The 23,295-nt window shown below is 37.6% G+C and overlaps 1 protein-coding gene across 3 annotated transcripts in view; it reads right to left on the reverse strand.

The window, feature by feature from the left end:
• Positions 1 to 23,295, reverse strand: part of AZIN1 (antizyme inhibitor 1) — a 32,360-nt gene that overhangs the window by 3,374 nt on the left and 5,691 nt on the right. The window contains exons 3-11 of one of the 3 annotated variants that reach the window (XM_082858479.1): positions 15,674 to 15,819; positions 9,475 to 9,672; positions 7,310 to 7,483; positions 5,973 to 6,145; positions 4,186 to 4,320; positions 2,761 to 2,842; positions 2,331 to 2,405; positions 1,573 to 1,732; positions 65 to 180 (exon numbers count right to left, since the gene is read on the reverse strand). In XM_082858479.1, the coding sequence (XP_082714605.1) occupies positions 65 to 180; positions 1,573 to 1,732; positions 2,331 to 2,405; positions 2,761 to 2,842; positions 4,186 to 4,320; positions 5,973 to 6,145; positions 7,310 to 7,483; positions 9,475 to 9,576 (1,017 nt within the window). In that variant the 5' untranslated portion in view covers positions 9,577 to 9,672; positions 15,674 to 15,819. The remainder of the gene's footprint in view (positions 1 to 64; positions 181 to 1,572; positions 1,733 to 2,330; positions 2,406 to 2,760; positions 2,843 to 4,185; positions 4,321 to 5,972; positions 6,146 to 7,309; positions 7,484 to 9,474; positions 9,673 to 15,673; positions 15,820 to 23,295) is intronic. The other 2 variants (XM_082858480.1, XM_082858478.1) reach the window with 2 other exon arrangements.

Here is a 23,295-nt window from a genome sequence, read left to right on the forward strand (position 1 = left end):
AAATAACAGCTCGTTCATAAACTGCCATATAAGCAGTTTTTATATTATATGTAATAAAACTTGCCTTGTGAACCTCTGGAATGGTATTTAAGTCCTCAGACAGTTTACTTGCAAAAGAACCATAAACACCATCGTTCATATAATACATGAAGGTTGGTTCATCACTTCCGGTTTTTCCTACTGAAATGAAACAGGAAAAGTAAAGATGAGTTTAGAGTCAAACATCTAAAAGGTGTATTAAAGTCTGAATTAGTATTTACAGAACTGACTCGTAGGTTTCACATTCCTCAAAACATAAACACCGATATATATATACTGACATACCTTAAAACTGTTAGCCTAAAATACTGAACACACTTCACAAAGGAGGATAACCAATGAAGACATGAAAAAAGTGCTCTACATCATTTGTCACCAGGTAAATGCAAATTAAAACTACACACTGAAATACCACCACCATACGCCTACTGAATGGATAAAATTTAAAACACTGACCCCCCCCCACAAAAAGTCAGTAAAGGTGGGGAGCAACCAGAACTTGCATATATACATTGTCATCGGAGGGGCAAAATAGTAACACCATTCTGAAATCTTTGCAGACACCTACTCTGTGACCCAGCAATTCTATTCTTAATCATTTACCTAAGAGAAATGAAAAATGTCCACAATTCCAGTAGTACAAGAATGTAGTAATAGTTTTATTCTTTTTTTTTTTTTGTGGTACGCCGGCCTCTCACTGTTGTGGCCTCTCCCGTTGCGGAGCACAGGCTCCAGATGCGCAGGCTTAGCGGCCATGGCTCACGGGCCCAGCCGCTCCGCGGCATGTGGGATCTTCCCAGACCGGGGCACAAACCTATATCCCCTGCATCGGCAGGCGGACTCTTAACCACTGCGCCACCAGGGAAGCCCTAGTTTTATTCTTAATAGCCCAAAACTGGGAACAATCAAATAATCATCAGCAAGAGAATGGATACAATGAATATACAATGTATATTCATTCAGAAAATGGAATATTAATTGGCAATAAATGTAAAACAAAATGGTTCAGACATTATACTGAGCTGTCTTAAACAGAAGAATATATGTTATATGACCTCATTTATATGAAGTTCAAGAGCAGCCCAAACTAATCTATGGTGGAAAAATAATCAGAGTGATTATCTGGCAAAGGAACAAAACTGAGAAAAAACTTTAAGATACGAAAATTATTTGTAGCTTGACAGAGATGACAGTGTAAGCCTTCATTAACTTGTCAAATCATACATTTAAGACTGTACTGGTTCTTAAGGGGAATCAATCACGTGGGTAAGTTTATCTAAAATAAGCCTATCTCAACATCAGTATCAAGGAGAGTTGGATTCAGAAAGTCTTATTATGGAATGGGACCTTGGCTAGGGCATTTTGAAAAGCTCCCTAGCTGCTGCCTACTGATGGATGAAGACCACCCACAACTTTATAATCCATGAAATGTCCTACAGTAAATTTGTACCTGAGTAGTATCTGATAAACTCATCTTCGAACTAACTGGAATTACCTACTAACAGAAACAAAACTATAAACTTTTTAACTTACCTCCAGAGGAAAACTTATTTTCAACAACTTTCTTTGCAATGATATTAACTGCAAGTGTAAATGCAGAAGACACATAGTAGCTTCCGGGTTCAGAAATAATCTTAATGCCGGATCCTTCAGGAAAGTAGACATCCAACAAAGGGCTGATAACATGATTAACCTATGGATTTAAAACCCCACATTATGGTTTTAATATTGGATTAGATAATTCACAATATTAAGAGACTAATAGCTATTAAATTTTCTAGGAAAATTAAGTATTTGAATTATAGACCATGAAGCTTTGTGATAAAGCAGGCTTTCAAGTCATCAAAGTTTATTTTCTAACTATCATAATGGCATTAAAAAAAATTTTCTTAACTCCAATGGCAAATGGCTACTGGTGATTGTTTAAAGTCATGTCTCTATATTCAATCACTATCAATGAAGGAACAAAATTTCAAATCAGTTTCTATATATTAGGAAGGTGAGGAGTGGTGTGTATCTGGATAAAATAGCTCAAGCTCTCCAAGTTATGAATTCATCTGTGCCATCAAGTACTGAAAATAGAAACTTTCTGTGATAAAATTATGCTATAGAGTTTAAACTTTTCAAAGTTAAGCTATCTTCTCATTGCCTATTCATTTTCTTAGAATAAAATTTTAAACAATGTTACACCTTTAGTTGCTGCTCTAAAAACTCTCGTCTACAAATCTACCAGGTAAGCAGTAAAGAATGAGAGATTATTCCAGTATGTCCACCCACTGAACAAGGTTTACCTCTTCCAATTGAAATTCGGTTCCTGTGAAGCCTCCACCAATGTCTAACATGTTCATTGTGAAGCCAAATTCTCCCTAGAGATGTGGAGGGGGGAAAATCTTTAAATGCTTTTCCAAATTGTAATGCATATAGGGACATTTCAAAAAAAAAAAGGGAGGTAAATAATCTCTGTTCTGACCTTTAGTAAATTTCTTGCTTTCTACTAACAGAAGCAGATTCATTCAATGTTATATATATTGTCTTCCTGACGTTTCTGTATTATCTTTAGACATATGCAAGTAAATTACTATTTAATCCCTTCACACCCATTTTTTAAAATGTGCGTGTCATAAAAAAGAATGAATGAGCGTACTTCAGAGGTAGAAAACCACTGAATCTTAGATAACATCCTGGCTTAAAATATCAAAATAATTTAAGGGAAAAACTTACAGCCATGTCAAATACACATCGAGCATCAGATAAAGCATGTACATATACTTGAGATTCTTTGCAAGCACTTGAAACATGAAATCTGAAAGAAATAAGAGTAATAAATTTGAAGCTGCTGCAAGTTTTAGAGGCCTTTCCTGTAAGTCCTTTCTCATTCACCATACTGACACAAAAAATATTCACATTAACCTTACCAAATATTTAAAGCATTAGAAGCACGAGCCTCTAATCATCCAAGTTACAATACCAGCCTTTTAGAAAAGTATTATCCAATATTAGGATAATACTGTAATTTTATAAACAATTTTTTATAAGTTATCAGTTATGCTTCATGACTATCAGATAGGGACATGCTTTTTATGCATATATGGTAAAGTAACAAGCATCACCCTACAAAACCTTTAATTTGAACGCACAATTTTATCTAAAAATATAAAAATGTATCTACTGTGAAATAAATACAAGTGAACATTAATTCAGCTGAGTAGTACTGATACTGGTTAGTATTCATTAACAGTGATACTTATCAATGATTCAGACTATTTAAATTTAAATAGGGAATTCCCTAGCGGTCCAGTGGTTAGGACTCCATGCTTCCACTGCAGGCGGCCCGGGTTCAATCCCTGGTTGAGGAACAAAGATCCCACAAACTGCATGGTGCAGCCAAAAAATAAAATAAATTGAATTGAAATATGGTTCTTTCTGTACCCTGACTGTGGCAGTGGTTACAAAAATATGTTAAAATTCATAGAAGAATATACCCCAAATCAATTTTCCCGTGTGTTAACAATAAAATTTAGCTGAACTATGAAAACTCTCCAATACTGTTAATATTATCAAGTATGGTAGATTTAAGCTTAACAGTGGTGATTCTTTATCCATCTTTATGAGCAATTTTAAAATTTGGAGCATTAAGCTGCTCCAAATTTGATTCAGATCATGGTTCTGAAACTATGATCAAAATCATTAACTCTCTGGGTCTTAGTTTCCTCACACAGAAAGCTGAGAGGGTAAAACAAAGTCTACTGATTTTTTGAAGTGCTCCTGAGGAATTAAAAAGAAGAGAAAAAGTCTTAGGATAGGAAAAAGAAAAAATGAAATGACATCTCCAACAACTTAGAAGCTGAATGCCATTTTGGTATTCATTAGAATTCTAGTAAATCCCTCCATTCAATTTAAAAAGAGGTGATTTACATTACTAGCTGAATTGTTATTTACTATTTTCTCTCTTTACTGGGTGAGGGGAAGGTACAGGTACAAAACAGTATGAAGGATAAGCATATTTAGTTGCTTTCCTGAACTAAGGGAAATGTGTATATTAAACCCAAAGTTGAATCTATTAGAGTTCATGCAAATGAAATTCTAAATCAGTAACATAAAGACAAAGATTATCATCACAAAATGAAGTTTAAAACAAATACTCACTTAACCCCAATAATTTGGACATCAAGTTCCTTAGCACATTCCAAAAGATGCCTACAGTTCTTCAGGGTAGTGCCAAACTTCATGTTACCCTCTTCACCTCCAATATTATCTTCTGTTGCAATATGTAGTAAGACCCTAAGAGAAGGGGAAGATGATTGGGGCAGAGTTGGTTTACATCATCATCAGCACATGTGAAGCCTGAAGATTGTAGGAAGTGTGTTGATTATGTTGTCAGCGCTCCAAAATCCAGCGACGGATGAATCAAGTGAACCTAATGAAAAACAATCCTGTATAGAGAAAAAACTAGCAATTAGGGCCTAAAGCATGAAGCTTACAAGGATGGGAATTTGGAAAATGCAGGAAGTTAAGACTCTGTTGTAGCATCAAGAGTCGGTTGGGCTCTGTAATGAAAGACATTACTTTCAAATCAAGTCCATCAGTCCATAAATCCACCTAGAAAGACTAAATTGAATAGCAATGCCATCGTTGTCTTTCAGTAAAAAACGATCAGGGCTTTAAATGTTCCAAATTTCCTAAATTGTTCTAGTTAGCGAACCTTCTACCACTTATTCTGAACATTCCTCCCATTAATTTTGTACAACTAACAAAAAAATTAGGCAGTCCTAAGTTATTTTACATATCTCAACAGCAGCCTTTTAGACTGCTGATTCAAATCTATTTGGTATCTCCTTCCAAACCACGCCAACCAAGGCAAAATGATCATGACTATCAGGCAATCTCCAAGTAATTACAAACCACTAAAAAAATGCAATTATACAAAAATGCTGTTTGTAAAAGCTAAATTATTCTACCTACAAGTAGAACCAGCTCTATCAAGAATATACCATTCCATTTATAATCTAATACAGTAAACACCGCAAATCAGGTCACAGAAAAGGAAGACTCCCCCACCACCACCCCCAGAAGACTTTTAAGAGAGACAAGCGGTTCCCTAGAACCACTTTATCAAAAAACTGGCCTTTATCAAAACAAAGGTTTTCAGAGTAATAAATCCTGTCAGGATACCTTTCTAAGAATACCATTAAAGTCAATAAGAAAATTATGAATACAAGGGAAATATGGATATGATACACATTTTCGGCAACATATAACATACACAATAACTTATTAAAAAGGAAACAATTTTGTACTAATATACTTTCAGTATATTGTAAAATCCTCTTGATATACCAATTCATGGCAATATTAATTTTGCCTTAAATTTTTTTGCTTTTAAAAAGTGAAGTTTTTAGTTAAAAAAGTAACTCTTGGGATGCATGTAGGTACAAGTAAAAACATTAAACTTCCTGTTTGAGGAGAAGGGCCTTCAAGAAATCCCAGGAATCTATGGACTAGGCTCCTAAGACACTGACACAAAGGACAACCATTCAAGAAACATCTAAGGGCAGATTAAACCCTCAGCTAACCAGGAAAAAAGCTGACCAAAACACATCCTGTTCCCAATATGACAAATAACTAGCATGGTTAATGTAATTGTGAGAATATAGCTGTGGCTCTAATTTGATTATCCTACCAACCAGATTCTCTTCCTTGAATTAAAGATTATAAATTCATATCCCAAAATGCCCTTATCTCATTCCAGCTCCACAGGAAGGATCAGAAGTAGCCAATAAAATGCTAGTAGCATTTTCCATAAAGGAACTTGAAATAAGTCACAGTAATCACAACATATACCACTGCTCTACATAAATGCCCCCTTTTCCCAGGCTAAAGACAACCCCAAACCCTAGGTAATAATATTCCCATGTACCTAGTTTTACACTTACTTGGCATTTGGGTGATTACGTGCAATTTTCTTCAATTCGACTTCATTGTCACATGTCATGATATTCACTCCAACTTTTGCTGCATACTTTATTTGAGACACTTGCTTGCAAGGACTTATGTAAATGATGTTGTCTGGAGATACACCCAATTCTTGCACTAAAGCCATTTCAGTCTAAAAACAGATTTTAAACAGTGTCATCTAAAAGGCAAGCTTTCTATTACTTCTCAATCACTACCCCATACCTTTATTTTTTGGTTAAATTCAAATTATATAAGGTTAAATTAGGATTATGTATGTCATAGTTCAGATTCCGGTAATGCTTACCATACTGTACTCTGTTAAAAACCTTTTAAAAAGGTATACACAGGGACTTCCCTGGTGGTGCAGTGGTTAAGAATCCACCTGCCAATGCAGGGGACACAGGTTCGAGCCTTGGTCCGGGAAGATCCCACAAGCTGCGGAGCAACTAAGCCTGTGCGCCACAACTACTGAGCCTGCACCCTAGAGCCCGCAAGCCACAACTACAACTACTGAAGCCTGTGCGCCTAGGCCCATGCTCCGCAATGAACAGAAGCCACCACAATGAGAAGCCTGCACACCATAACAAAGAGCAGCCCCTGCTTGCACTAGAGAAAGCCCACACGCAGCAACAAAGACCCAAAGCAGCCAAAAAATAAAATTAAAATTAAATACTGATCCTATTTTTTTTTAAAAAAGGTATACAGGCATATCTCATTTTATTGCACTTTGCAGATGCTGCATTTTTACAATTGAAGATTTGTGGCAACCTTGTGTTGAGCAAGTCTACTGGCACCATTTTTTCAACAGCATTATTTTATTTGATGTATGTACATGATATTTTAGACATAATGCTATTGCACACTTAATAGACCACAATGTAGTATAAACTTTTATATGGACTGAGAAACCAAAATATTCATGTGACTCACTTTATTGCAGTGGTCTAGAATACAATCTGCAGTACCTCTGAGGTACGCCTGTAATTACCATCAGAGAAATCTCATAGTTTAGGATATTATCTTGCTGTCATAAGAAGTAATTTGGTCAAGCTAGCTCTAGGCTAAAAATGAGGAATAACAGTTTTTGATTAAAGAAAAATAAAGCTTATAAAATCTCATCTCACTGAAACGTTCCTTGAAAGGTACACTTGAAAGTTTGTAAATTTCCAATATTAAACTGCAAATTTAAACAAGAGTTAGGAAACACATTCAAAAGTCAAAACTTCCTTGCAACTGTTCTACTGCTGTGGGTCACCAAAAATTAGTCAATTTTAAAATGTTGCAGTTTAGTAATAAAGTAATGAAAATGACTTACTTTATTGGAACAAGCAAATCCAGTTCCAAGAGCTGCCAGAATCTCAAGTACAGCTGGAGTGGAGTTGCACTTTACTGTGTAGAATGGCTTTATCTGAGCCACTATGTTCTGCCACTGACTGTGTTTCTTCACAATCTTTCCAAGATCTCCCACAAAAAATGCATTTTTCCCTGTCTATTATGGTTATGAAAAAGAAAAACATAAAAAACTATAGAAAACAGAGTATCATAAATAGGAAATAACTCCCTTTTCCTCCACAAATGAGCCAAAATAAACATTTACATACTACCACACTTAAGGCTTGTTTCTTTTTAAATTTGACTCTGTGCTGTGCTATGCTAATGCTGGTATAGAAAATATTCTCTTCGATAAAAAAAATATATCAATTATAGTGGCTTTCTACTTCAGAATTGACTCAATTTTACTTTTGGGGAGTGGAGGGGAAGGAGACTACCTATTTCCTTCCATGCTTTCCTTAACCGTTTAAAATAAACCTACTTTAGCAGTATACAATCTAATTTCCTAATACGGTGAGTAGAATGAGGAAACCTAAACAAAAAGCTGTATCTCCATTACGAATTTCACTTAACAACAGTAAAACAAGGAAACAAAAGAAACCAATTTTTAAGGAGATAAAGTTGGTAGTTTGTGTGCATTTAGGTGGCAAACTTGAATTTAAAAATACAGAAGTACACTAAATGTCAGATAAATATGAGTAAGGATATTCTTCCCTCAAAAGAAAGAAAACTGGGGGATTTCCCGGGAGGTCCAGTGGTTCGGACTTGCGCTTTCACTGTTGTGGCCTGGGTTCAATCCCTGGTTGGAGAACTAAGATCCCACAAACCACATAGCGTGACACAAACAAACAAACAGATTTTAATTAGGGATTGGGAGAGATGTGTAATGATTTCGAAGTTGGGGCTACTCTAGGGGTAGAGAGATGACTATGCATGTCATCCAGAGCATAAATTACCCAATGTTAGATGGAAGACAAAATAATCTTATTAAAAACATACAACATCCAAATATTGTTTGAAAAGCCATGAAGCTATTACTGTTTTCTATAGTCCACATTATTTGAAGATATACATTACTGGAACATACGGACCAAGAAACAGACACAAACAGAAATTATGGGTTACGGGTGGCACATATATAGGACAGTTGTACTGAAGTTAGCCCATCCTTAAAAAACATGCTGCCATCCCCAGGAAGTGTGTTGTAAAAGTGACTAAGACTAGTGACATCAGAGAATTAACTGCAGAATGACTTAGACTGAACGGTAGGACAAGCGTCACTCTTCCTCACCCCCCAAAAAGAATTCTGATGGCAGAAGAGAGAAATAACAGGATTTTGCTGGTGTGTGAGAAGACTTAAGCACGTTTGTAAAGGTCAAGAGAAGAAGAAAGTTTTTTGGATATCCTATTACTGAACACCAGTAACACAAAAACAATTCTTCGAATTTGGGGAATATGGGAAATTAGCTTCAACAAAAATTCTATCAGTAAGGCAGTAAACAAAATTTTTCTATCAGTAAGTACAAAACAAAAATGATCTTAAGTAGCAATAAATATGATTCTATAGAAATTGACACTTGGGCAGTGGAGAGTAAGCATTCAGTATAAATTCTCATTCAACATACACAACCAAGATTATCTGAAATATAAATTAAAATCTACGGAAGTACACAGTTGAGAAAAATGGGTAAGAAGCCATGTACTGATTAAGTGGATAGCTGGCAACATATCAAGAAAATAAAAGAACATACAGGTCTTCCCTGGTGGCACAGTGGTTGAGAGTCCGCCTGCCGATGCAGGGGGAAGATCCCACATGCCGCGGAGCGGCTGGGCCTGTGAGCCATGGCCGCTGAGCCTGCGCGTCCGGAGCCTGTGCTCCGCAATGGGAGAGGACCGTGTACCACACACACAAAAAACAAAACAGGTGCTATAAAGCACAGAAGAGAAAGGGCTGTCCAGAAGCATTTTTTTTTAATGTGAGCTAGAAAGAAAATCTCATCACTTCTCAAGGGGAACTGGGGTTGTCAAGTCAAGACAACCTGGAACAAAGTACTTTTATTATATTAAGACCTTGGAAACAAAGCATTGATGCTTCAGATTTCAGAAATTTATAACACTGTTTTCAGAAATGTGAGATGACACACTTACCAGGGTATGTTCATAAACATAGTTATCAATAACATTTCCAAGGTTTGTTCCTTCATCCAACAGGCCAACGGAGTAGTTTGCATCGTCAATAAATCCTTTCATCTCAGCCGTATTCCACAAAGCCGAAAGTCATAAACCAGGAAAAACAAGAGACGGGCCACCAAGCCTTACGTCTGGGTCCTTAGAATATGCAACAAACTGTCAAAATAGAAGTTATTTCCAAGTCTGTATTATTAGTCAAACCTAATGTATGAGTTGTCAATGAGAGTGTGTTAATAAGAAGTACCCAATTCAGTGAAGAATCTGTGATCACTTAACACTTTCAGAAATACTAGATCACTAATATCCTTTCCTTTAGTGCCCATTTTAAAGCAAATAAATGTGAATTTATACATTAAAAAAATAAGCTTAATATGACAATTTCTTGAGAAGGTAATTGACACATATGCACAAAATATTACAAGTAAACATGGTCACCTTACATACAGAGTTGCAGAGCCAGTCTGTTTTATTCATCTTGTTTCGTGATTCCTCCATCACACACACAATTTTACTCATTTTAAGTAAAGAAAGCTAGCGGAGTAAATGTCTGCAGCTAAGAAATCAAAATAGTCTGAACTTCAATACACTGCCAGCCACATAACAGTGTGCTACCAGGTAACTGCAGATAAACGTCTACTAAGTAAAATTCTAGAGTAGGTGGTGTGTAAATATCAACAATAGGAATGAGTGAAAGTGGAGGCCAACTTTAGGGGACAATCCGTAGTTTTGATACACACTATCTAGATCCCACCACAAGCTAAAATGGACTAGTTAAATCAAGTTAACAATGTTAAGTCTCTTATGAGGTGAGCTGATTGGTGAAAATGTTACTGGACTACAAGTCAGAAGACCTAGTCCTGGCTGTGTCATTTAATAGCTGCGCAATCTGAGGTCAACTTCAGTTAACTACCTTAACTACTTCCTCAAAAGATGGTTGTAAAAAACAATATTAAAATCGCTTGTTTAAGTGTTGACTCGGAAGAGCTAAAATTAAGTCACCAACTGCCAGAAATACAAAAATGCCATCATAATTTGAAACTAGGCATAAGCTAGGAACCTATTATACATCCTAAACCATTTATTTACTAAGAACTCTGATTTTTAAAAGGGCATCAGACTAAATCCAACCCCTCCCCAATCAAAGTTTTCCCTCTTTCTCCAAATCACCCACTGTCCTCTGGAGCGGCACACACAGTAAGTTTATGTTCTTTGCTGAACTCACTGATCCTTACATTACTTTAGGCAAAGATTTATTTTAATATAAAGTCCATAAACAAAACAAGTCCTCTAGACAGGATGCTACTCATTGCCTGGGACTGATTTCTGGTTGCCACATTAACTATAACGGACATAGACCAGCTCTTGGCAACCTATTTTAAAACCTGCACAGCTTTTCCTACATCCTTGATTGCCCCCTTTCCTTTCCCCTCTCCCTGCTCTATGCAAGAGTTCACCATGGGTGACAGCCCTTGTCCTAAAAATATACTCCATTTCAATGGTTCTCAAAAGTGTCGGCTTTCACGGAGCAACTAAGCCCGTGCGCCACAACTACTGAGCCTGCGCTCTAGAGCCCACGAACTACAACTACTGAAGCCCATGTGCCTAGAGCCCATGCTCCACAACAAGAGAAGCCACCGCAATGAGAAGCCCGCGCGTCACAACAGAGTAGCTCCCGCTCACCGCACTAGAGAAAAGCCCACGTGCAGCAACAAAGACCCAATGCAGCCCAAAATAAATAAATTAAATAAATAAATTTTTTAAAAAAGTGTCGGCTTTTTGGTTGTACCAAAACAAACTCATCAATAAGCCAGAGCATTAGTCAAATTTCATAAAATACAAGCAGTATTTTAAAAATGACAATTTTATTTCCAAGAACTCAACTACATTCAGTTTAGCTGAGCAAATCTCTTAGATTATGATACCAGAAATGATTTAAATCTGTACCCAAAAAGTACACATTTTAGGCTTGAGGATACATGTTTATTTTAAGCAATGTAAGACCAGCTGGAACATCAATTTTAGAGGGATATTCAACTATGCACTAAAGCAACAGAACAGATAAAACCTACTCATTCAAAAAGATCAATTATTCTATTAATGATGAAAAATACTTAATCAAGATCTTTAGCCTAGTATTTCCACTCATGAGACTCTATGCAGTATTTACCTGGGAACCTTGAGTTATCAATTACTGACCATCACAGGCAACTGCTACCAAATGTAAAGTCTAGCTTTTAAAGCCAGGACAAGATGAACCTCAATTTCCTACATCTAGTGTTTACAAGAAGGCTAATTTTCCTCTAACATCAGGATCCTAAACAGCTGCACAAACATCAGGCCCATTCAATCCAGTCTTACCTGCTGAATGCCCACATTCTTCAGAAATTTTTCTAGGTTAAGTAAGGTTATGGTGATAGGGATAGGAAATTTTTTCCAACTATTTTTTCTTTTTCTTTTTTTCCTAAAAGTACATATTTAATTCTCATAATATTATTCACAGAGTTCTTGGCAGAGATGAATTTTGAGGTTCATGTTGTCTCTCTTTCAGTCCCCAAAGCTCTGTTTTGAGTTCTCCAGGCTTTGGTGGAATTTCAGGTATTGTCAGGTCTGGCCAGTAGTACCGGTGCACCACCTCTGCGCCGGCGCACATGGCCAGGAGGCTGGCAGGGAACATTTTCAGGTAGGACGTCCAGGACACGCCCGCGGGCATGGTCGGCGGGCTCGAGCTGCACTGGCACTCAGAAGCAGGTCAGGGGACAGTTGAAGGGCGCTCTGGAGATGGAGCGGGCGGCCGCTCCAACTATTTTCAAACTATAAAATCTACAGATTCAACTCTCACTGCCTGCTAAACTAGCTTAAATCTAAAAGCAGACACTTTTTATAAGTGTGCCAAGTACTTATACAATATTCTCTTAACCTTTAAAACCACTATGACAGGGACTTACCTGGTGGCGCAGTGGTTAAGAATCCGCCTGCCCATGCAGGGGACACGGGTTCAAAGCGTGGTCCCGGAAGATCCCACACGCCGCGGAGCAACTAAGCCCACACACCTAGAGCTCGTGCCCCGCAGCGAGAGAAGCCACCCCCACTGAGAAGCCCCCGGCTTGCCGCAACTCGCAACTCTCGAGAAAGCCTGCGCAAAGCCTGCGCGTAGCAACGAAGACCCAATGCAGCCAAAAATAAATAAATGAATAAATAAATATTAAAAAAAAACCCCACTATGACAGTATTATTCTGTTTTACAGATGAAGACACTGAGGCACAGAACTAATTAGGCTAGCTCTAGAGATGCTAATGATCAAATTAACAGGCATACCTTGGAGGTTCAGTTCCAAACCACTGTAATAAAGTGAGTATTGCATTAACGCGAGTCACACAAACTTTTCAGTTTCCCAGTTCCTATAAAAGTTATGCTTACACTATCCTCTAGTCTATTAGGTGTGGAAAAAAACCCAAAAACCCCACACACACCGAAATAACACAAACAATGTATATACCTTAACTAAAAAATAATGCTGTTGGAAAGATGGCACCAATAGACTTGCTCAAAGCAAGGTCACCACAAACCTTTAGTCTGTGAAAAATGCCGTATTTGCCAAGCGCAATAAAACGAGGTATGCCTGTCTGTTAAAAGGAAAACTCTGTCTCCCCAGCAGTCCCGTTCCTAGAAAACACGGGATCGCTCTTTTGGAAACCAAACACAACTCTCAGTCTCTTTGATAGACTAAATGACACCCCCATAATCAATTAACCATTTCTCAGACATATAAATTCCCATAGTTCCTAAACCTCTGTATAATAAAGTTTATTCACATGTGGTACCAAAACATCCTATCATGCCTTCTCATAGCCTTTCAAACCTTTCTTTATGACTAGTTTCTACATTTTAACCTTGCTCCTTCTATATCTTTTGTCTAAAGCTCTCAGGTAAACTCTAAATTTGAATTTTTCTTTCTTTTCCATCCATCTTATCAACAGTTTACATGCAATAATGTACACCCATGCTTTGACTAATGTATACACCATTGTAACCAGCACTACCATAAAGATAAATTTCTTCATGTCCCTTTTGTCCAACTCAGGCAACCATTTTTATCTGCTTTCTGTCACTACAGACTTTTGTGAAGTGGAATAATTTTAAACAGTAAAGGCCAAACTAAAACAGCTGACAAATAAATGTACTACCAACATGAATAAAGGTATGTTAAAGCATGCCCTGCTCTAAAGGAAAGATTGAAAGTACATTAGAGTGGATATATTACCATCACTGAAATGGAACTCTGACTTCTGAAGTAACCATAGGGTTAGTTTACCAATCCTTAGCTTACTCACAAAAGGACTGTGACAGAAAAAATAAAATAAAATCTGCTACATTGGCAGGACCTGACAAAAAGGATTTTGGGACCAACACACCTGAAACAACTAAGACAGATGTAAACGTAGTATTTTTTTACTTCCGTATTATACCAAGCACTGCAATAATAGTTGATTAAAACCAATACTAATAACGTCTATACATAAAAGATGGTAAATGTTGAGATAAGTGAGCTCTATCTCGGCTTATCTTCTCAGATGCTCCCTAGGAAGGTCTTAAGATTTCCATAATTTCCTAGCCCAGAGTAGGTGCTGAGAAAAGATGGACAAAGGACAATTCTAAGAATGGGGAGTTCTGAAACTTAAGCGTTGTGGTGATGACAGGAAAGAACTCCCTGAAGTGTGTTGAAAAAGAGGTCCATCTTTCACATCCTTAAAAGGAGCCCAAAACCTTGATATACAAGTGACCCACATGTAAATGCAAAGCTCAACTGTCAGTTAAAAACTAAAAGCTATGCCCAGGAAAAACTAATTCCTCAAAAGAATCCACAAAACACAAAGACCTTCAGGAAAGAGGGTTTCTAACACATTTTGAGCCACAAACCCTGTGCTCAAATGAAATGTTCACTTGGAAGCCCAGTATTTCCAACAATTGAAAAGGCTTAAGTTGGTGGCTAAGCATAGACTATTCTTAAGTCTTTCCTACACCCGATCTCACTGAAAGAGTCCTAAAAGCAGTTCATAACCATACCCTCAGAAGCCTATGCTTGCAATTTTCTTAACATGTGAGCAAAAATACTTTAAAGTTTCACTGTTGCAAAAAGGTTCATGTTCTACATTTCTGCTTTACAAGGCACTAAAGTAAAGAAATATTTGAGTAAAATGTTTTCAAGAGGCATTTAAAGTTACTTGGTGGTAATGTTAAACCAAAAATCTGACACACAGCATGTCCTAGGGAGTCAGAATGAAAATAAGTGTGCATGTGTTGGGGGTGAGCAGAGTTTATACTGTATGCCAGATCCACCAAGTTAATCCACATCACAGGGAATTTCCAGGGATCTCTCCATTAAGAATGCAGACTCAGGGAATTCACCTGGTGGTCCAGTGGTTAGGACTCTGCACTTCCACTGTAGGGGGCCCATGTTCAATCCCTGGCTGGGGAACTAAGATCCTGCAAAGTGCTCCGGCCAAAAAAAGGAATGCAGCAGACTCAAACCCAAATGATGCCAAACTTCCCCCATGTTCCAATCTAATCCTGGTTATAATTCCCAACGGACACTGCACCATTTTTTTTTTTAAAGGTGTATAAATCAGAAACAGGACTGATTTATTGGTTCCAACATGTTATAGACCACTACATACTACAGTCTAGTGTTGCTGGACATTGACTTATTTAAATTAAACTTAAAAGAGCAAATCCATTTTTAATAAAAGCTCCCAAGTTTATTTTTATCAATAGACACTAAAATGTGTTCTCTACTCACAAGAGCCTTTGAGCTATTTTCACAACCAAACACCTAAACATATGGTGAAAGAAAGCTCAGCTTATTTTACACTAATACAACTGCTGCAATCACAATACTATGTTTATAAACGAAATAATTTCCTCTTGGACATCATAGCTGGGAAGAAAAGAGCATGTTTAACATTCCTTATTTACACCTTCATATTGGTGTTTTTGGATAATACATTTTTCAGGAAGAGCTGCCAAGGAAAGAAAAGGCTCCCAAGAACCACACACTGCTCCCTGGAGTCTTTCATGAGGTCGTGAGTCCTCATGTCATCGAGAGGGTAGCTCCAAGAGGAGTGGTTGCAGCAGCTGGGCACTTGCCTTGTTACACACCTGCTACAAAGGCTTCTACAGTTGATTGTACTTCAGAAGAAACTGATACATCTCTCAAATAATCACAAGATAATTCTGGCAGCAACAGCCCACTTGACACCAAGCTGGATGAATATGAGTCTTGGATTTCTGAAGTGAAGACCTCCCTGGAAGTAGAACAGGGAGAGCTGAAAGTTTGAGAGTACTGTTTCAGAGACATCTAAGCAGGAAACCCAACCTTAACACATGACCAGTTTTCTAAAAGGACTTTTACTCATTAAAAATGAGAACTTAAGATATTTTGAAATTTACACTACTACTATTATTCTGAAGAAGCCTAAGGGTATTTCTACCTTTATTATTATTATTTTTTTTTACATCTTTATTGGAGTATAATTGCTTTACAATAGTGTGTTAGTTTCTGCTTTATAACAAAGTGAATCAGTTATACATATGTTCCCATATCTCTTCCCTCTTACGTCTCCCTCCCTCCCACCCTCCCTATCCCACCCCTCCAGGTGGTCACAAAGCACCGAGCTGATCTCCCGGTTCTATGCGGCTGCTTCCCACTAGCTATCTACCTTACGTTTGGTAGTGTATATATGTCCATGCCTCTCTCTCGCTTTGTCACAGCTTACCCTTCCCCCTCCCCATATCCTCAAGTCCATTCCCTAGTAGGTCTGTGTCTTTATTCCTGTCTTAACCCTAGGTTCCTCGTGACATTTTTTTCCTTAAATTCCATATATATGTGTTAGCATATGGTACTTGTCTTTCTCTTTCTGACTTACTTCACTCTGTATGACAGACTCTAGGTCTATCCACCTCATTACAAATAGCTCAATTTCGTTTCTTTTTATGGCTGAGTAATATTCCATTGTATATATATGCCACATCTTCTTTATCCATTCATCCGATGATGGACACTTAGGTTGTTTCCATCTCTGGGCTATTGTAAATAGAGCTGCAATGAACACTTTGGTACATGACTCTCCCTGAATTATGGCTTTCCCAGGGTACATGCCCAGCAGTGGGACTGCTGGGCCACATGGTAGTTCCACCTGTAGTTTTCTAATCTACCTTTATTATTACTTTTACATAGGCATTTGATGACTTAGCACTCAGCTCACAGCTTTAAAAATAGACACAATGGGGAAAAAAAAATAGACACAATGCTGTCAAAGTCACCTCTGCATTCTACATCCCACAGAAAAATGTTACTTACCACAGAGAATACCTTTGGAAATAATCGGCCAGAAGGGATGACACTGGTACTACAAACATGAGGTCTGGAGCAGGCCTCCAGGAAGGCAGTTCCAGGAAGCTACCTATCAGAACTAGTAGGTAGAAGTTCCAATAAATTGTGTGATCATAAGACCATATGAACTTTTGCCATGTTGGACCAAAAGTGATGGATAACAACAACAGCCTACACTGAGTACTTAGGATCATCAGGACAGGGGTTGCTTTAATTGACAGCAAGAGGAAAGCCAATAATGGCAATAAACACCCTTAAGTTTATTTTTCAGCTGATAAGGTTGAAAAAAACTAACTCTAGAGGAAGAACACTAAAGGTGACTGCTGACGAATTATTTTAAAAAAAACAGACAAGAACAAGAATGAATAGGAAATACATAAAGGTGGGGGGAATCCTAAAGGAAATGAGCCCAACAGGCTAAGTTTGAAATGCTTGGGTAAAGGCTGCCCAATGAAATGCCTCACATTAAACTCTAAAATACATCTAAATGAGGAAATGGAAATATAGGATTTTCATAGCAATATACTTTTGCAAGTGAACTTGACAAGATTAGGCTCTCTTAGAAAATGTGTCTTGACTATCTGATGTGAAGACTAAATTTCTTCTGGAGCAAGTATGTACCTGTACATAAGTGAAATATGTAAATCCCTATGGTGATTAAAATGTAGTAACATTACAGATAACTATTATAATGCAACATGAATAGCAGCAAATACATAACCATATTATTTCAAGCTTTCTAGTTTTCCTGGTGCAGCACAGGAAATAACCTTTTAAATAAATGCACTTAACTACTATTTTGATTACCCTAGGGCAGATCTCATTGCCACCTCACCAAGAGGAAAATTTATTTTTATTATATAAAGCATGTGTCCATTACAATGACTGCAGTAAACACCAGGTTAAGGAAGACTGAATACCTCAGAAGCCCCTAAACATCTTTACAGGTAGCAGTGGTCGCATCTCCTCTAGAATAAGCATGTTCAGACTTTTCCAATCATCATTGCCTTGTTATTTAATCTTTTTATTCCTCTATCTGCCCTCTAAAACATTGGCTTTACTGGTTTTGAACCATGAATGGAGTCACTGTTGTTTTCCTACTATGATGTCTTTTGCTCAACTTTATAATTTCAATTCCTTCACACAGATAGATGGGACTGGAGTCCCATCTATTAATTTTCATTGCTGTGTACTATTCTTTGTAGATGTACAACATTTATTTATCCAAAGAGGACCTATAGGTTGTCCCATTTTTTTGCTATACTGTTTATAAACACCATAATATAATTTCTTGCTGTTATTTATGTACCCAAGGGGAACACTGCTCAAGTTGTGGTCTGCAAACTAGCTGATCCACAAATGAAGAACCAAGCAGTGTGCTACAGTCTAGGGCCACATACCTGGGAGTAGAAACTGCTGTTATTAGTGAAAAATTGTTTTTAAGGGCTTCCCTGGTGGCGCAGTGGTTGGGAGTCCGCCTGCCGATGCAGGGGACACGGGTTCGTGCCCCGGTTCGGGAGGATCCCACGTGCCGCAGAGCAGCTGGGCCCGTGGGCCATGGCCGCTGAGCCTGCGCTCCGCAATGGTAGAGGCCACAACAGTGAGAGGCCCGCGTACCGCAAAAAAAAAAAATTGTTTTTAAGCCTTTTGCTCATTTCCCTACATGTTTTTTGCTTTTTCTTATTGACCTGTAAGAGCTCTTCATGAATTTGGGATAGCAAATATCTCTCATTTTGAGTTTTATTTATTTTGCTATAGTATCCATGTTCAACATACTAGGATATCCCATCCTACTCTTGGTCATGCCAAATATAACATGCCAACCATGCTGAACCTAGATGATGAACTAAAGAGAGACTATACTTATTTAGGAGCTCTTTATAAACTGGGCACCACAGTATCTTTGCAGTAAAAAACAAAAAATAGGGAATTCCCGGGCGGTCCAGTGGTTAGGACTCCATGCCTCCACTGCAGGGGGCCAGGGTTCGTTCCTGGTTGGGGAACAAAGATCCTACAAGCCACCCCCCGCCAAAAGAAAGAAACAGATCAAAAATAATCTGAAGTCATATATTCAACGTAAACCTAATATTAAGTTCAGTCTGTATGAGCACATGAAGTATAGCAGGGAGCTGGATCTTAAGAACATGCTGGGCAACTAAAGAATTCAACTAGAATATAAAACTGAAAAGCCCCTACTGTCAAGAACAGTTTATTAGACAAACCTAAGGAGAAAGAAGAGAATGTGTAATTCTTATGATTCTTATTAATAGGTATTTTAAGATTAATATGGCTAATACCACTCACATTCACAGTAACAATTATCCTAGAGTGATGCTGTCCAACAGAACTTTCTATGATGATTGAAACATTCTGTCACTGTCCAAAACAATAGCCATTAGCCACATATAATTCCCAAGCATTCAAAATGTGCCCAAGTAACTGAAGAGCTGAATTTTTAATGTTATTTGATTTGAATTCTTTAAATTTATATAGCTACCTCGCTAGTGGCTACTGTACTGAACAGAGCAGTTCTAGAGAATGCTGTCTTCATAAAAAATTTTAAACTTCTAAGGATCAAGTCCACACACATCACAGATAAAAAAAACAAGAACAAAAACCATGGTACCCCCAAATAATTTTGCTCAAGGTAACAAAGATCAATTCACAAGTTTACAAAACTAGACAGTAAAGGAAAGAAAGGTCAAAACTCCACACCAAGTAAATCCTAGAGAAATGAAATGTGTGCTTACATAAGATAATGAAGAAAGGTGGAAAAGTTCAGAGCAGAGCATCCCAAAAGGGTTTTATCATCTTGACTCCTGCTGCAAGTCACTCAGTTACAGGCATTTAAGACCTCATGGTGGCTCGGTATGGGTTGGGCAGGCCGAACTTCATCAGCCTAATCCTTGCAACTCAGTACGCTGCACAAATATTTTCTACTTATGCCATAATATTCTTCACATTATTCCCTAGATTAGAAAAAAGGATGGCCAAATCTTTGTTTCAGTTAGGTTGTGACAAACTGCTTCAGTGTGCACGGATGGCCCTGGAATGGAGGTGAAGGACAAAATCATCTGTGTCTTCTAGGCCTTACCAACACAACGGCATTGCACTTGCAACGGCCTCCTTAGGCCGGTCTGAATAATGGCCAGCCTAAACCTGCAGCCTACCACTTACCTAGATTTTATAGCTTATGACGTACAGTTTACACAATACCTTATTTACTCCTAATCAGAAGAATTAAGTGTCTCTAAATGCTTTTTTGAGGGCAGAGAAGAAAAACCCCAAACTCAAAAACTCTGAATTTAAGACCAAAGGGAGTGTAATGGAATACACAGATTGGTAGTGACTATTAACTTTCTCAGCTCACTATCTTCTGTAATAAATGCAAGAACAATTTTATTCCCTTTAAAAATGGTCTACACTGCTTTCTAATCTATTTGGCCCCCCCAGAAAAGCCTAAATTTGCCTGAAGAAAGAATACCATGTCCCCCAAACCGTTTTACCCATTAACATCCTATTACTCCCATTGGGCTTCTACAGAATGCTTTTTTGCTATTTTACACAAGCAATGAGGCACCACTGAATACTACTTTTTGCATGCCAAGGGGATACACATACTTTAAAAACTGGTCCCTAAATCTGTGTATTTTCAATGATAGTTTTATTCGTCTTCGTGGTCAAAGAGCACCAAAAACCATTAATAAAAGTTCTGTGAATTTGCTTACATCACAGAATCTTTAAATTACCAAATATTGGTAATTTAAATATTTAAAATTTTAGACAAAATTTGTCCATTTAGACAAATCAATTAATTGAATCCCTTTTCTATTCTTAGAAACAAAACATTAAAAGTTATATGTTAATAATTAACTCAATCTGACGTCATCACTAGATCTGCTAATAAAAGCAGCTGGTTACAAGAGAATTTAGTTTTCTGAAACAGCCTTTAAAATTTTTCCATTAGGCTGATCTATTAATTATAATTGGAGCTCTAGCTAAAATAACTTGAAAATATAGCCCACTGAAAAAACTACTGCAGCACAGAGCCTAAGAAATTTAAAACGTACACAAAAACTTTTCCACAATTAGAGCCCTTCAGTAATCTGAGATATTATTAAGCTTAAGCATTTGTTATGATATCTTTACAGTGCTCACACATTACACCACACACATATCCAAAAGAAAAAATTTTACTATGCAAGCAGCTTATAGTTTCCATATACTTAATGAAATGAACTATCTAAAAATTCAGATGGTTACCTGGATTTGAAAACCTAACTCTGAAGCCAAATCCTAGAGCTTAGACCACCTGCACAGAAATCCTACTGGAGTGCTGGAAGCATAACATGGGTCATGGAATTATACATTTTGCAGTGCTATGTGCTAAGTGTTTTCCATGAAGGCCAGTGTGTTAAATCCTTTGACTTCTAATTTTCCAAACAGTATTGTTGCTCCACAGGAAATATCAGGATTTCAATGTCTAGTATTGCAAACAGCTATTGATATCTAAGGACATTTCTGGAATGTACAATTTCTCTTGCCACCTTTACTAATTCTAGTCAAGAAACCTTTAGGGCAAGACATCCTTTTGGATTCAAAATTTCTCAGATTTTAGAATGGCAATTTAGTACATATACGTTTAATATATTATTTAATGCTCTCCAGGAGGCAGCAGAATTAGGAATATTAGCACTAAACGGGATAAGTCAAAATAAAAATAGCCTCAAATTAGCTCAGATTCAGGTCAACTTTTTGTTCCCAAATCAGGTTAGGTCACATCAAGGAAGCTATATAATTTTTTTTAACTTTTGGATTTTGGAATTACATGAATAAGGGGTTGTGGCTGTAGCTTTATAGCAAAGCACCAAGAACTAAAGTTTCACTTAACATAATATACACTGTACCTGGGCATAATAAATAAGTCAGTCACTTTGGCTGCCGGAACCTTCAGTTAGCATTTTCTACCTGTGCCCATATACACTACGCCTCCACAAACAAAAAAACAGGTGGAAATTACAGACTTTTTGAGTTCTACAATATTAATTACCTTAAAGACTTTTCCCTGAGTTGGCAGAATCATTTATAAATGTATGAGCTCACTAATGTTTCTCAAGTCTAAGAGGAAACACCAGTAGAAATATAAAATATAATGCAAAGTTGGGTTTCCATTAAAGAGACTTGGGGCTTCCCTGGTGGCGCAGTGGTTGAGAGTCCGCCTGCCGATGCAGGGGATGCGGGTTTGTGCCCCAGTCTGGGAAGATCCCACATGCCGCGGAGCGCCTGGGCCCGTGAGCCATGGCCGCTGAGCCTGCGCATCCGGAGCCTGTGCTCCGCAACGGGAGAGGCCACAACAGTGAGAGGCGCGCGTACCGCAAAAAAAAAAAAAAAAAGAGAGACTTGAAATAAAAATCTTATCCTTTAATATGGTCGTGCTTAAAACATGAAGCTTGTTATGAAACTTCCAACTTAGAATCTATTCCCCTCTCAACTATGGAGTCAACTACACCCCACTCAAAAAAGTTTTATATCTCTAAGCCAACTTGGGGGAAAACATCAGATATGCTGGAAGGAGAATAGATGACTAACAAAAATTAAAGAGATAACTGGCTTGGCAGTGAACTGGTGGCAACTGTACTTCTCTTTAATATGCATACAAGCCACTTAGTTAAAATGCAGATTTCTGATTCAGGTTTGGGTGGAGCTGAGAGTCTGCAGTTCTATTCTACGTTATGCTAATACTACTGTTCCAAAGACCACACACTGCATTAACAAAGGGCGATTAAAACCCTCAAAAAAAGATAAATCATTGTATCAATTTACAGTTAAAGGAACTGTTCTAGTTCAACTTTATTTTACAGCTGTGATTTAAAAAATAAGCAATATGCTCAAATTCACACAGCTAGGAGAAAGCCAGTATGGGAGTACAGGAAACCCTCCAGCCTGGGTTCCAAGTCAGTAGAACTTTCAAGAATTCGTATTATTTAAACTGTTTCCCCCCTTTCTCTTTAGACTTAAAAAAAGAAGTCTAAAATTGTAATTTGAGGTTAACAGTAAATGTGTTGAAAAGGTCTGCTTTAACATACACCCTCCAATTAGATCTCTTTCCTGAAATTTTCTAACGTTACTCCCTCCAAGTCTCTAGCCCACTTAAAGACATCCAAACCTCAACACCAAAACCCAAATTTCAATTGCAAGAAATCTACAAATAATAATAAATTTTAAATGAACCACACAAATCTAGCAGCACAAGTTCGAACAACAGTTTACTGTGGAACTGCATTGGGCACAGAGGTTTAAATTCAAAGTTAAATCCATACACAGAAAATCAAGTATAGTCAAAAACTATAGTCAAAAACTATCCCTGAAAATATCTTAGGACGGTAGC

The sequence above is a fragment of the Leucopleurus acutus genome, assembly GCF_964270905.1.
Source record: "Leucopleurus acutus genome assembly, chromosome: 17".
Classification (NCBI taxonomy): domain Eukaryota; kingdom Metazoa; phylum Chordata; class Mammalia; order Artiodactyla; family Delphinidae; genus Leucopleurus; species Leucopleurus acutus.